Source organism: Pomacea canaliculata, linkage group LG5, assembly GCF_003073045.1.
Source record: "Pomacea canaliculata isolate SZHN2017 linkage group LG5, ASM307304v1, whole genome shotgun sequence".
NCBI lineage: Eukaryota > Metazoa > Mollusca > Gastropoda > Architaenioglossa > Ampullariidae > Pomacea > Pomacea canaliculata.
The window spans coordinates 18,912,942-18,928,070 of record NC_037594.1 but is presented as its reverse complement, the minus strand read 5'-3'; the positions used below and the strand labels follow the sequence as shown (position 1 = coordinate 18,928,070).

The 15,129-nt window shown below is 38.9% G+C and overlaps 1 protein-coding gene across 3 annotated transcripts; it reads left to right on the top strand.

Moving 5' to 3' along the window:
• Window positions 1–82: 82 nt before the first annotated feature.
• On the top strand, window positions 83–7,584 carry LOC112565020 (CCR4-NOT transcription complex subunit 9-like). 3 transcript variants are annotated; one of them, XM_025240236.1, is made up of 10 exons: window positions 83–172; window positions 697–836; window positions 1,358–1,478; window positions 2,194–2,281; window positions 2,981–3,087; window positions 3,382–3,477; window positions 5,038–5,136; window positions 5,359–5,450; window positions 5,665–5,832; window positions 6,785–7,584. In XM_025240236.1, the coding sequence occupies exons 2-9, from the start codon at window positions 709–711 to the stop codon at window positions 5,828–5,830; spliced, it is 897 nt and encodes a 298-aa protein (XP_025096021.1). In that variant the 5' UTR covers window positions 83–172; window positions 697–708; the 3' UTR covers window positions 5,831–5,832; window positions 6,785–7,584. The 3 variants fall into 3 exon arrangements, with proteins under 3 accessions (XP_025096021.1, XP_025096020.1, XP_025096022.1); XM_025240235.1 differs by having other exon boundaries at window positions 166–304; XM_025240237.1 differs by lacking the exon at window positions 83–172 and adding an exon at window positions 204–227.
• The last annotated feature ends 7,545 nt before the right edge of the window (window positions 7,585–15,129 follow it).

Below are 15,129 nucleotides of genomic sequence, written 5' to 3'. Positions count from 1 at the left end.
TTAAGTTTATAATATTCATCTTGTGTACAGCATATGTTGTCATAGATATTTATCTTGTGTACAATATATTTAATAATAAAAGAATATAGTATTGTTTTGCTAATGCCATGTGCACGTTTTTTACAGACTCTTGACATCACTTCCACTGCTGTAAACGCCGAGAGTAGGGAAGGTAATCTCTTTCGAAAAGCTGTTTGTTTTCATAGTGCTAGCACATTTTGAATAAGGTACAAGATCTAGCATATGTCAGTTTTCTGATCTGTTATTTGGAATGGATCAATTCATGAATGCGCTAGGGCCTCAGGTAAAATTGTGCACACTCGGATGATCGTTGCACTAAGAAGGCGAAATGGCCTTACTCGGATTTTACTCGCATAAGTATTAAATCTCATCTGTGGAAATATTGATATGAATCTGATTTAGAATATATCCATAGTAAAAGATTTCAGGATATAACTTTTTTAAGGGGTTTAGTATGACAGGATCGAATAGCTTGTGGAATTATTTCGCAGTTTTGATGATTAGCAATGTCATTGTACTTTATGTCAATTTCAATGTGTTCATGACTGGGACACAGTTATTGTGGCATTCTCTAACTACCATTACTATTAGGAAAATCGATTACGATAAACTATGATTGTTATAGACTATAATTATTAACTTTTTTAAAGAATGCTGCATTTTGACCTGAAACAGCCTAGTACTAGAATGATGAACCCAGGCCAGGTCCCCGGTCAGCCTATGATAGGACCACCAATTGACAGAGAACGTATATATGCATGGATCAATGAGCTGACCAATCCTGAAACAAGGGAGAATGCACTTTTAGAACTGAGGTAGGCATGCCAGATTTATCAGTTATACAGTTTATTTATCAGTTGGAGTGTCAACGAGGCTGCGCCTGACAGGCTGAGTTGCTTTGTTCTCCAGTGATTTTTCTGCTTTCTCATGCAACGTCTTTGCTTTTTCCGTATCCATAGATTTACTAATAATATTATTTACTGGATGTTCCAGTTTATTATTATTGTTTTATAGAGGGCCAGTCATTTGCCACCTGTGGATTGTGGTTTATGCTGTATGTGGAAAGTGCCCTTTTGAGTGGATTAAATAGTCTGCTAAACACCTCCATCATTTTGTTTTCTCACTTTATTTTGAAAAGACACCACTTGTCATTTGTGAAGTGCCTTGAGCTAATCTTAGGATAAAGTGCTATACAAGCGAACTGTTATTTATTATTGGAACAATATGACTCAGGTTGTGGGGCAAAAGGACTGGTGACTGTTTTATATATACATATGTTGGGGGGAAGGCATTGTAATTGTTTGCTTTTTTCTCAATCATAAATGTCACTTGACAGCAAAAAACGAGAAGTGGTTCCTGACCTTGCTCCAATGTTGTGGCACTCATTTGGCACCATAGCAGCATTGATGCAGGAAATAGTCAACATTTATGCTGCTATCAATCCACCAATATTGACCGTAAGATAACACTGTAACTACTGAATGATTGAAAGTAGAGTTTGGTGTTTTGAATGGAGTGAGAGCTTATGCATGTGTAAATAGAGACAGAAACAATAATTGGTGGGTCGGGGGAACAACCCAGATACCTTTTGTTTGGTGAGTGTGAAGGGAAGGTAGGATACATATCGTTATTTGGCTACAGTTGAATGACAAAATTTTAAATGAATTAAGCCTAAATCCTGATAGTTTGGTTTACTTGAAACTGCGGTTTCATTTTGCTTCGAGTAGATACTGGTACAAATGTTTTCCCACTGGTGGAAAGTGGATGATCGCACAAAAATTGCTCATTTTTAAGTGAAAGTTATTTAGGGACTATCAGAAATATTGTTTTCGTTAAACAAAATGTGGTTTTGCTGTGAGTGACTGAAAGAATCATGTGTATTTTGTGAGAATAAATAGTGCCCTGCTTGAAAATTGGCAACAATATTGTGGCCATTTTCTACGTGCTGCGTTTTGATGATTAGGTCTGTATTTGTGCTGTCAGTTATAAGAATTCACATTGATATTGATATGTATATTCTGAAAGAAATCAGCAAAGATTTGCGAAAATGCCTGTAATTTTTAATAAAAGTAGACAGTTCTAAAGTATTCTTTATAAAATTTCTTGCATGATTACCCCTTAAAAGCAAAAATTATTGCAAAAATATCTGCAGTCTGTATTTTGATCTTTCAGGCCTCTCAGTCAAATCGTGTTTGCAATGCTCTTGCCCTTCTTCAGTGTGTTGCTTCACATCCAGAAACTAGGTCTTCATTTTTGCAAGGTATGTGAAACTGAACCATTTTCAGAATAAATCTTTTGTACACTTTTTTTGAATATTGAATTTTTAAAAATTAGTGTTATTGGGGACTTTTGATTCAGTCGCTGATTTGTAGTATGCTTCATCTCCAGGGTGGTCATATAAGCATTTACTACTGTTGTGAGATCAAGAAACAGAATAAGATTTTGATATTTTACTATGTCATTATATATGCATTAGCTTGATGTTTATTATTTACAACTTTACTGAACTTACAATAGTGCACTGAGATTGTGAAAGGACTAGTCTGGTCAAAGTTTATAAGATGTTTTGGATTTGCAGTTGTTACTTAAAAGTTACTTATTAATATTCCATAACATTAATATTCCATTTATTATGTTTTTGTCATTTGCAGCTTTTTGGGGAATAGTTTTGTGTTATTTTTTGGGTTTACAGGACATTACTGACTGTAAAATCAAAATCACTAAAGATTTGCTTGTTTGATAATGGATAAGAAAAGATTTTTGTCTAGGCTAGATTTAAGATTTTTTAAGGTATTGGTCAGCTCATCAGAACATGAGTAGGAGATTCTAGGAAAATGATTGTTGGCCAGATAATTTATAAGGGAAAACTCATTTTTAAACCGTGTTAAAATTTATTTTAAAGGAAGAAATAACATTTGCTAAAGACCACAGAGATCTTGCATCTTGAATTTGGTTTCAGCACACATTCCGCTGTTTTTGTACCCATTCTTGCACACTGTCAGCAAGACACGACCTTTTGAGTATCTCCGTCTGACCAGCCTGGGTGTTATAGGAGCTTTAGTCAAGGTAATATGCTGATGAATGTTATAGGAGCTTTAATCAAGGCAGTATGCTAAAGGCATATTGTATAACTGTTACTAGCATGATACCTTTTTGCCTGTGCTTATTGATTGCACAATTGAGTTAAAGTTAAAAGATGATGCATTATTTTTGTTATTAGCATTGTTTTCATATATTACTGATTAATATTCCATGTACATTACATGGCCTTTTACCCAAAAGTCTTGCAAATACAAGGAAAGCCTATGTAAACACCACTAATAAATGTAATAGTAAGAACTTGTGATTTAAAAATGACAGACAGATGAGCAAGATGTCATTAACTTTCTACTGAATACCGAGATCATTCCACTGTGCCTTCGAATCATGGAGTCTGGCAGTGAACTCTCAAAAACAGTGAGTAAGAAAGAATGGTGCAGTCTCAAGCATTAGCAGCATTTAATATGACCTATTCAGTTGGAACATAAAAATTAATGCTTTGTTAATGAGTTTATGCTGATTCCAGCAAGGCAAACTCCTTATTTAATGGTTCTTGTCAGTCTCATTTGTTAATACTGTTTACTGGTACAGGGAAGTTTATCATATGCTTATTCAGATAAAATCAGATGTCCTGCTTAACCTTCTGCCAACCTTCTTTGTTAATGATTTCTGACTGTTGAAAGGAGACTGTCTCATTAATCACATTTTGGTAGTAAATAGGGGCAATTTCTTAGTTTCCCAGCAATACACTTTGTGTAACATTTTTTAGTGTTTTCTTTTGTGTTTCTGGGAACATGCATGTTCAGTTTTCTAGTTTGATTGTATTGTCTTTTCTTGGTTTACTTCAGTGTCCCTGAGTTTTTCTGCTGGTGTAGCACCCTGAGGCCCTAGCTGTGTCTGTCTGTTAGTGTAGTGGTCAGAACTCTGCAGGATATGCTCAGGATATGCTGTGGGCCTGTCCTGCGGGGCAGTTTACAGTGTATGAGCACAGTTGAAGGAATCCAATGTGGAGATTTAAGATGATCAGAGCTTTGCTTCTGGATGCCTTCTGCATTCCACTGCACAGCACTATGGCTATCATTGAAGTTGATGTGCAGTCTGTAGCTCTTGTCTCCCCCTGCTGCTCAAGAGCGGTCCGGTGGTGCAACGGTTAACGCCTGTCACCAATACAGTGAAGGCTGGCTGCCCAGAGTTCATTTCTCGTCTCGGGCACGCTGTTCTTTCTCTGCACGTGGCATCTGTTTACAGGGCTGGCTGCCTTGCCGTGATATAGCTCAGTTGCTGACACGGCGTAAAACACCAAATCCCCCCCCCCCCCCCCCCCCCCCCCCCGTCACCAATACAGTGAAGGTTGGCTGCCAGAGTTCATTTCTCGTCTCGGGCACGCTGTTCTTTCTCTGCACGTGGCATCTGTTTACAGGGCTGGCTGCCTTGCCGTAATATATCCTCAGTTGCTGACACGGCGTAAAACACCAATTCCCCCCCCCCCCCCTACCCTGCTGCTCAAGTTTGCAGAGCCACAGTCACTGGTGGATGAGGCTGAGGACCTGGCACTCTCTCAACCTGGCAAGACACATGGTTGACACCATGTCAGTATTTCTGTCTGGCAATAAGGCATGGTCTAAAAGGTTGTATGTGAGCCCATTTCCTGATGTTGGAGAAAGATAGCATCACTCTGCCTTCATTGAGATAGCTGACAGCCAAAATCCCCCTTCAGACATGGACAGGCTGGTTCTTGGGCTCATCTTGTTACATATTAACGATATCCGTTGATTTCATCAGAGAATATATTAGTATTGCCTCTTCACTACTTCACTGTCTTCACTGTCACCCATCCACATAAACATTTTACACTCAGATTCAGTGGACTGGGGTCAGTGATCTGCACATTAAAAGTGTAATATTTTTATCACTTCTTAAAGATTGTATTTGTGCATGCATACTATATGGGTTTTTTTTTTGTATCTGCTCCTGAAGGTGGCTACATTTATCTTACAAAAGATACTTCTGGATGAGACAGGTCTGGCATACATCTGCCAGACATATGAAAGATTTTCACATGTGGCCATGATCTTGGTAATTTACATTTTAGTTCACATACATTTTTTTAGTTATTAAAAATATTTAGTTTTTATAGCTTTCTATCTTTTAAAAATAAAAAACATTGTGCAAATTGATATATGCAGATGTAATCATAACATGTTTACGAGATTCATGATCTCAATTTATTATTATAGTTATTACAGTTTAGAATGAGGCTTGATATCTTTACAAAAATGTTTTTCTGTGTTTGTGTAGGGTAAGATGGTACTTCATCTGTCTAAAGAACCTTCAGCCAGACTACTGAAACATGTCGTACGGTGCTACCTGCGTCTTTCTGACAATCCAAGGCAAGCTGAACAGAAGTTTAATTCCACAGACTTTAAAATTAGGTTTTATGCCAATGTTTTTCTTAGTTTTGTTTGGTCTAGTATAGGTCATTTGAAATATATATTGTTGCTATGTTAAAAATGTAAATCTACAGCATTGCAGTACAGAACTCTGCATTTATGAAGATCCACTGGCAGAGGAAAAGTACAACATTGTTGTTTTTGTGTTTGGCAGAGCAAGAGAAGCCTTGCGACAGTGTTTGCCTGATCAGCTGAAGGACTCCACTTTCAACAACACACTGAAAGATGATGCTTCTACTAAACGTTGGCTAATGCAGCTGCAACAGAATCTTGAGGCTCCTCTAGTCCCTGATCCTCGTGGCATGCCTGCTCACAGTTAATGGTTAGTTGTGATTAAAGCCCCAACTATTTCCTTGTCTTAGCCTCTCACTGAAATAGGGATTGTGCTTGTTTTGAAACTTTCATTAAATGATAACATGATGCCATATTCACATGCAGGTCTAAAAAAGGAGGTGAAATAATAGGTGATAAGGATTTATTGCACTCTTGAACTCTGTTTTGGTTATTTTTTTATGTTTTGTTTTAATTGTATTTTTTATTCCTGCTACCTCATTATTGGAGCATGTAAGATGCTAGATGCAAATCACCACATGCACTTTTGCTGCTGAGAATACTATTAATCTTAAGTAATGCTTGCTAAGGATCACTACAAGTAGGTAAGAGTATTGACATTCACACACTTTTATTTTAGCCCTGCATGCACCAAGGCCATATTTCTGCATTCTAGATGACAGAATGTTTTATGTTGACTCTAGCCATAAATTTAGAACTTAGCCAGATGGTATGTTGAAGGATACTAAATTCGAACATTTTTTTCCCCCCCATCACTCGGAATTTATTCCAGGCACCTCTTATGGGGTCCCTAACTACATGAGATGATGCACTTTAAATTATTGCTCACCTTCATTTCACTAAATACATAAGCAGAATATTTCTTATTGTACATGACATTACATCCAGGTGTGTGGCTGAAACATGATTTTTTTTAACAGGATTGTTAAATTTTGGAAATAATGAGAAATAGCTGAAGCTAGCCATGATAAGGTGCATAAACCTGCATGTGCAGGTTTTTGTTTTCTTAAAAAAGAAATTGAGATGGTAGCTTACGGTCTTTGTTTACAGGCTTTAACAGTCATGTAGTATGATGAGGTAATTAGCCAAAACTATAAACAGGTTTTAACAGTAATGTAATGAGGTAATAAGTCAGCCCAGACTATGAACAGCATAATCTCTCTTGGCTTATGTTCTCCATAATATTCTTTCCCTGTGTCTAGGACTAAGATGTGGCTCTTGTTTACATGACGGACCGATCAAAGATGCTCACTGCATTCTGACAGGACAGCAGTGCCCCCTGAAAGAAGTATCATTGGTGGTGTACAACTACTCAGTGCCAAGCAAAGCTTGACATTTCCAGCTAATCACTCTGTGTAAAGGGTGCACCATTAGTAACCACATGAAACCTGTGTGGCTGTGGCTGGTTGTCTTGAAGATAAAGAGAAACTGTAATTCTGGTTTGGTAATCAAGTCAAAGTGACTTGGAATTATGGCTTTAAATATAAAATTGACTGTAAAACGCACATTTATGGCAGTACACATTAGGTGTGCGTGTGTGTATGTGTTCAAGAGTTTTTAGAGAGAGAGCTGAGGGATTATCCTTTCTAGAGGGCCTTGAAAACTGAACAGTTCTTTTTCTTTTGAAGAAAATTGCTGTGAGGCATGACTGCTGATGTATTGAAATATGTTTATGAAACTGCAATCTCATGTTTGCACAAATACTAAGAACATGTCATATTTACTGAACATTTGGCTTGTGTCCTGTGATTCTGATACTCATACCTTTTGCAGCATCACAAAGCCGAAATTCTGATTGTGATCTCATATGCGCAAGTTCTCTTAACCAAATGGTCACTACTCAAACTATGTTTGCCTTGTATATGATGAAAAAATGTGTCTGTTAGATGCACTACAATGACTGTAATCAAAATTGCAGATGACATTTTTGTGGAATTCAGAAACAGTGGCCATAACCTTTCAAGGTAACCAGAAAATAAAATTATGTTTTTGACATTTGTTACTTTTTTCTTCTGTCGTTACAAATAGACCATTTTGGATTGTAGTGGCTTACTTTAATTTCTATATTATAGAAGCACTGTCTGTGTGTGTAAGAGAGAGAGGAACGAATGAAGCCAGAATGACATATATGTTTGTGTTTATACAGGAATTAAAGATGGAATCTAAAATGTCTGGATGTTTGTGCTTGAAATGATGTAGGACGATTGACAGAGAGTTGGTAAACTGATGGATGTGTGTGTCTCACCTTTATAACAAGGGTGCTCTCTTGATGATTTTTGTACAAGAGTTAGTTGCTGTAATCCAACTGGCACAAGAGCTGCTTGCTCTAGTTATAACTGCTGTGTTAAAAGCGCTCCTGCTCATGTGTTGGCAAAGTTTTTTCTGTCATCCCATGACAAAACCTCTCTGGTCTGTCCCTCTGCACTCCAATGTTACACCAGACAAGGTCAGAGATATGCCACAAAATAACACAACTGATAAGAGGCTTGTGTGTGTTGTTTTTTTTTTTTGGAAGAACCCAGTCTCGTTTTCCTCCCTATCCTCCTCTCACATGCACGCTGTCGAGATAAGTGTCTAATCACTACTGGGGCAACAGTCAAAAAACCCTTACAGTCGGGATTGTCACAAACGTAAGATATGATCCAGACCAAACAATTTCTGCAGGTAGCTGTAAGGATACCATAAATGTATACAGATTTGTGGGAGGACTTCAGACCCAACAAGGTTCGATGCTCCTACAAGCGCACAGAACTCTGCGTGCTTTCCCGACAACCAGTTCTGTCTGTTACCTCCCCTTCCCTTTACGAACAATGACATCGTGTATTAGGGACATGCTATCAATCTAACCACTGGCAATCCAGTCGGCCAGAGAGAAATAGAAAAAAACAAAAAACCTCATGCGGTTTGACAACATCATTCGGCTTGTCGACAACAATGAACGAGAAACATATAGCAGTAGTTGTTGCTGTTATTGATGGTGTTGAGGATCCTGAGACAGCAAAAGAAATCAGCTAGAGTACACACACAAAATTAACAAAAAGTCCCGAACGGCAAGCATACGGAATCTGGTAAACACAGAAAGAAATTCGCACATAGAAAAATGTAATAATAATAATAATAATAATAATAATAATAATAATAATAATAAAATAAAAATCAACGGCAGCAAACTAACATCTAATGGGATGGCTGTGCCCATCACACTCTACGGCCATTATGCTTCTTGCAAACCTCAGTCACCATAGGGATGAATGAAATTTCCATCCAGGGATGATGCCTTTGCACTTTTCATTCAGTATGCCGGTGATTCTAAAAACATCAAGAACATCGATCAATTAATTAAGCTATATATACTGGATCTAGCGACGACGGTAAAGAGACTGTTTTTAATACAGGAGAGAATTAAGAATGAAAAAAGGAGAAGAAAGAAAAGTGAAAGCCAATTCCTTATTCCTTCACTACAGATGCAACACTGTCACTGTCATTTTGAGCTGTTCTTTCTTTTTCTGAACTCGCGTTTGGGAGATTGCTGCAGGCCACTGATTTCTGTACTTACAAGTAAAAGCTTTCATTTCTGCTATGGCTACTCTTAGAGATAATTTTCTGGGATGCAAGGTTAAGGGCAGAAGTATCTTTGGAGACAGACAGAAGCATAGCTTACACGACTATGGGGACTATGTCTTTCGGGAATTGTCTTCCACCATGGCTGGCAACCATGTAGTTTGATTCGTGAAGCATGGCATCACTGAAGACAGCACGTTCCCTTTTTATGTGAATGCTCACGCCAAACCAGAATAATATTTTGATTACAAAAAGAGCAACGATAGAGCAGTGGCAGCATCAGTTGATTAGAAGTTTTTAGATTTATTCATTCACCGTCCTTTTTTATCCATCTATCTGAGAAGCGGGCTCAAAAGTGTCTGCATACAATTATTGATAGTTTCTGCTCCCGACGGTAGTCGGGTCACCATCTTCACCCAGCCACACGAAGCGAACGATTTTCAAGGCACGCAGGCTTATATCAAGTTCGTGCCCATGGTGACATTTTTCAGTCCACATTTTGATACAAAGCCGGTAACATGAGAAAAATGTCAATAAAAATTAGTTTTGGATGTAAGCAGTAAGTGGGTTTTACAATTTTTATTACGCTTTCCTCTGTCATAAAACAGATATAAAGGTTATTAAGTAATTCCATGTCCCCTTCAAGAAAAAGCCATTCAGCTTAAAAATTAGAAAACAGATAGAAAAAGGACACGAACCCAAAACTGTGAAACTGAAATGAACGGCGAAGAGCTGAAGAATGGGTCAGAAAAGGTATGCTGCTAGAATGTGATGCAGTGAAATAATTATTGCAGGGATATATGAAGATGATACGCAGCTGTACTGTTCCACTCCAGCAGCTGAGTTTTTCTCTGCTACCAGCACCATGGAAGCTTGTATTAATGAAGTCAAAGACTTAATGATAACAAGCAAACATAAACTCAATGATGATAAAACAGAAGCCCTCCTATATTCGAGAGGAAATCCATCTTCACTCGTTTGTCCACCAAATCACATCAAGGTGGGCGAAACCAATATCACCTTTGCGTTTTCCGTCAGGAACATGGGATCAGGAAACGGGATCACGCCAGCCTTCTCCTTCTTTTCTGCACTAGCTACCCATCCGTTCTTGCATCCAGTACAAACTGTCCGTGCTGTGTTATAATTTCTTTGCTGGCACCTGCCCTGATTATTTCTCTGAACTATTCTTCCCTTGTGTCCCAGCTAGACAACTCCACTCCTCGTCTGATGATCATCTTACTTTTCCTGTCACCACCACAACAACATATGGCCACATGATTTTTTTTAGTTATTGTGCAGAGAAACAATGGAACTCTCCCCTTTCCATATCCGCCACCTTCCCACTATTGAATCCTTTAAACGTTTTCAACCCACATCTTAAGTAAACATTATTCCTAACAACCTTTCCCATAATGCTAGTCCTTTTTCACACCCTTCCTTTTGCAATATCATGTTACTCTCAGCTCTTGTTCTTGTTTCTTGGTTCCTCTTTGTGTTTTCCGTATTTGATTTTATTCTTCGTTTAGTACGGTTGTTTATTCTTTTATAGCTCATATGTTATTTGTTTGTTTTCCTGTCCTTCGTATTCTGTCCATGTTTCGTTCTTGTTCTTAAGCTGAGAGCATTTTTCTTAGGAGTGTGAGTATGCGCTTTACAAATTTTGCATTTATTATTATTATATATCTGTGGTCAACCGACATCGGATAGCCTGCTACTGCGCGATCTGATGACCTTCATAAAACCTGCATGGGCATTAGCTGACCGTTTATTTAAAGAGTTTTTCAAGTTTAGACTGTTTTTGGAACCAAGAAATATGTGCACCGCAGAGCCTGGAACCAGATTATATCGCACAAGGAGGAGGCTGGTAAACATCTGGTTTTATACCAAACATTGCAACGCGCATTCCAAAACTATAAATAATATCTGGTTTGAAATAACCTAAAATGGCGGATACATCTCTGCATGACTCCAAAATTACACAACAGACAACTGCACTGGTCGTTTGTACAGCACACGGGAGAATCGTCTTTCATGTCCGCCATTGATGCCAAAAAAAAAAAAAGCCGGGGAATGCTGTTGCCCATACAACATCATGAAAACTGCTTCTTGTCACGATCTGAATTTGTACTGGAGATGATTTCGAAATTCTCACAATGCGCAGGCGCAGAGGTCAACGGGTCATATCCAGTTACTGCGTTGTATGGAAATAAAGAAAATGAAACATAAGTAGTCGAAACGACTAAAATCACTTCGCTTGATTCAATCACGAACTTCTTTATACGATCGATCATTCAGCATCGCTAAACGCCAACAACAGCAGTCTCAATCGACGAATCATGGATGTGTATTGGTGGACTGCTGTCTGTCTGCCGAGACCAACGCTTGGCCTCTTGCGAAGTGATCCGCTGTTAGTTTCGGCGAGCCTAAACAATGAATGTGACTAAACCGGAAGCTTTGTACACACCTGCCTCGTTTTAGTAGTTAACTGGAAAAAAAATCGTCTAGCAGCAGCTCAGTGATACAAGTTCGTGGACGAACGCTTATTACGCTCTTCCTGGCCTGTGCCTGCTCACTGTGAGAATTTCAAAATCATCTCGAGCACAATCTCAGGTCGTGACACCGGCTAAACAGAACAGACACAGGTGCGACCATCGGGAATACAAGAATCCGGAAAACAGCTAAGGAGACAGTTTTTGAGGAACCCAGTTAAAAATCCAAAATATCGGCGGTAGTCCCTCATGGATAAGAAATTTGCATAAATGGCACGAGAGGAAATTGCACGAAGGCCACCACCGAACCTCTGTAATAAGCCAGTGGCTCTCTCTCTCTCTCACACACACACAGGGGCTGTGAGCAATCCTCGTAAATTTGCACGCTAAACCTGGAAATAAACATATTTTTCAAAGTCTGTAAATCATTGAAAGGCTTTATAAAATATCTCTCAAAGTAACTCTAAACAAATGTTGCTAAATGTTAACAAAAATCTACTGGAGGTACTATCTCCTCAGCATAAATTTCAGAAGAGTTTATAGGTTGGGGTTTTTTTGCCAATTTTTTTTTTGGTAATATTTATAAAAACCCAAATAGTTGTTTGCTCTAAATATTTCGGGTAAAATCAAAAGGTGATAAATAAATAACTACACTTTATGCGACAGACACTGAACAAAAACCTAAACACAAAGAGTTTTCTGAAGCCAAAGATAAACTCAGTTTAAAAAATAATTCTAACCCCCATTTTTCCGGTTTGTAAAAGGTGTCACTACGTTCTTAGCTCTCCTCAACGAAAGTTGTCCCTGGTTGTGTTAAGAAAGGTTTTACCTTTACATGCACCCAGTCTTTGAGCAAAGTAAGAAAGGTCTGTAAATCATTGCAAAATGGTCTGAACAACCGATCACGGAACTCGTAAAAAACAGATGAACCACAAGCCAGCCGAGGAAGAACTTCAAATTAGCCGATGACTGAGGACAGCTGGATAGCTCCAAACCCCTTCCCCCAAATTGTAGAAAGAACATTCGGAGACTTTAATGCCAGAGAAATGTGTCTCTGCAATGCTTTGATGTGACGCACTCCGATCGCTTAACTGCTTGAAAGATTTCGATGGCGGAAGGATTTCAAAAGAGCTCCTCGTCCTTTTTCTCTTTGTGGAACTGCACACTTTTGATGATTCCGTCGTCTTCCTGCCACGGAAGCAAGCTTTATTTTTTTAAGCATCCGGAAAAGTGTGTGTGTGTAAACTGGCAGACGATAGTACTGTAGTTACAATAAACCACACTCCAGTTTGGAGGCGGCCATAACTGTCATGTACACGTAGTAAGTGACAAACAAAAGTCTTGTATAACGTATTTTATAGCTAAGAAACCAATTTCAAGCAAAGATCAAAGATAAGAGATGAGAGGAAAAAATAACTTTAGCTAATAATAAAAGTGTTTTTATAGGCCATTCACCTGCCAGCAACGACGAGTTCAATGTTCTTTGACATAATTGGCTTGACTATCTATCTATAGCTTGACTTGACCGGAAAAGATGGGTCTTAGGACTAGACTTGATCACTTGAAGGTGGTGCTTATGTGAACTAATGTAGGCAAAGCGCTCCAGACGATGGAGCAGGAGAAATTAACCTTGTAGTCAATGCAGATAAGGACAGACAACCAATGCAGCTCGAGGAGGAGTAGTGTCGCGTGATCAAATATGCAATGTCGTTTTTGAGCTTTTTGAAACTTGTCAAGCAGACAGCTAGGAAAGTGGACAAACAGGCAGCTGGAGTAGTCCATCAGGGAAAACTTAAATGCATACATTAGTGGAGGGAATTTTTACAAAAGGTCTTCATTGCTAATTCTGCCAAGTTCTAGAAAAACTGCGTTGGACTTAAAAACCGCAAAGTGTGCCTTGTGTAAGGAAGAAGAATCCATTGGAAACACAGAAAAATAAATCGACAGATAAATATTTGATTAGAAAAGAATAATTGAGGAAGATGAGCCACGAAACTGCTATTTATATTATTATTTTTAGGTCTAATTATTTTACAATCAGAAGACTTTCGTTTCTGTAATTTTCACTTTTATTAGAGCATAATATCAGCAGTCCTGACAATACAACAAATGTGTATCGCTCCCGCCAAGTATACTCACAGCACTTTGTACACACATACGTTGAACAGGAAGTTGCGTACTGCTAAAAGAACCAATCAGAACACACTAGCTGTTGGATGACACTAAGTCATGTTGCAGCGCAAGTGGATGGAAGTAGAGGAAGGGTTACCTTTGGCACTTAAATGCACTAAAACGAGGCGGGATAATTTAATTGCCCCACCCTGTGTATCGCTGGTTTCGGTCTAGGCATCATCACAGTATTTTGATCAGCTATATAGATACACTATGTCTTCACCTGTCACCACACTGTCACCAGTTGTATACATCCGAGGACTGTGATACTAAATTAGAAAACCCACCGACACCCCAACCCCCCTAATCTCAAATTGTTAATGTCAGGAAACGCCCGTTAACTTCATAGACGTCCATTTCCGAGGTCTGCAGGCAGAGGGTAAATTACTTTCATTACACGTGTCAATGCCAAAACACATTTCATGCTCACTGGTCCGTGATTCCGTTTCACTGGCCAGCATACTCATTCACAAAGCCTCTTCCACTGGTTGTTTTCGCAAGCAACTGTATCAAAGTGAATAACAAACTGCAGGACGTGAAGACGGATCCCCTAAGAACGAGTGGCCATCTGCTTGCTAACAGCTTCCTACCCGACCTGCCGCTACAGGACAGACAGAGAGACAGAGAGACAGAGAGACAGAGAGAAAGAGAGAGAGAGAGTAATCACTGTTGACACTGTGGCTTTGTGTCGCGTGCTGTCTTTAAGTAATAGAAGCCAGGTGCTTCTTTCTAGAACAAAAAGGGCAAACTGGAAAATCTTGAAAAATTGTCTTGCCTTTTCAGTGCTTTCTCCTTCTATATCCGTTGGCAAATCACAAAGCTAAGCAAGGTAGATTTACCACGCCTCTTCCCACACTTTCTTTAAAGTATTTGATTGTGCAACGGAATTAAAAGTGTGAAATCGTCTTTAGGTGGAAGCCCTTTTCCCTTTCAAACGCAAACTCTACCAAATTTTTTCCATGGTGACTAGATTTTTCATCAAAACAGATTCGTTACGAGATTCCAGAGCTTCAACTTCATTGGCTACTTCAGCAAATTAAACCGGTGGCAAAAGCCGATAAGTATGTCTGAGTGAGTGAGTGAGAGAGAGAGAGAGAGAGAGAGAGAGAGAGAGAGAGAGAGAGAGAGAGAGAGAGAGAGACTGTAAGCAGTAGTAACAGATGTGGTGAGGGAGAGAAGGTGAAGAATATGAAAAAAGGATGAAAAAGAATTAGAAAACACGATTCATGAACTAACGAAAGTGACGACAGAGTATTCATAAAACCAAGAGCAGCTGATGGAGTTTCTTCTTGCTGTTACTGGATTTAGAAAAAACCAGGGTGTGC

Coding starts and splice junctions, on each gene's coding strand:
- LOC112565020 (XM_025240235.1), top strand. CDS start 272: ATGGATCAATTCATGAATGCGCTAGGGCCTCAG. Junction 305..696: donor TGAATGCGCTAGGGCCTCAG/GTAAAATTGTGC, acceptor GACCTGAAACAG/CCTAGTACTAGAATGATGAA. Junction 5,451..5,664: donor CGTCTTTCTGACAATCCAAG/GCAAGCTGAACA, acceptor TGTGTTTGGCAG/AGCAAGAGAAGCCTTGCGAC.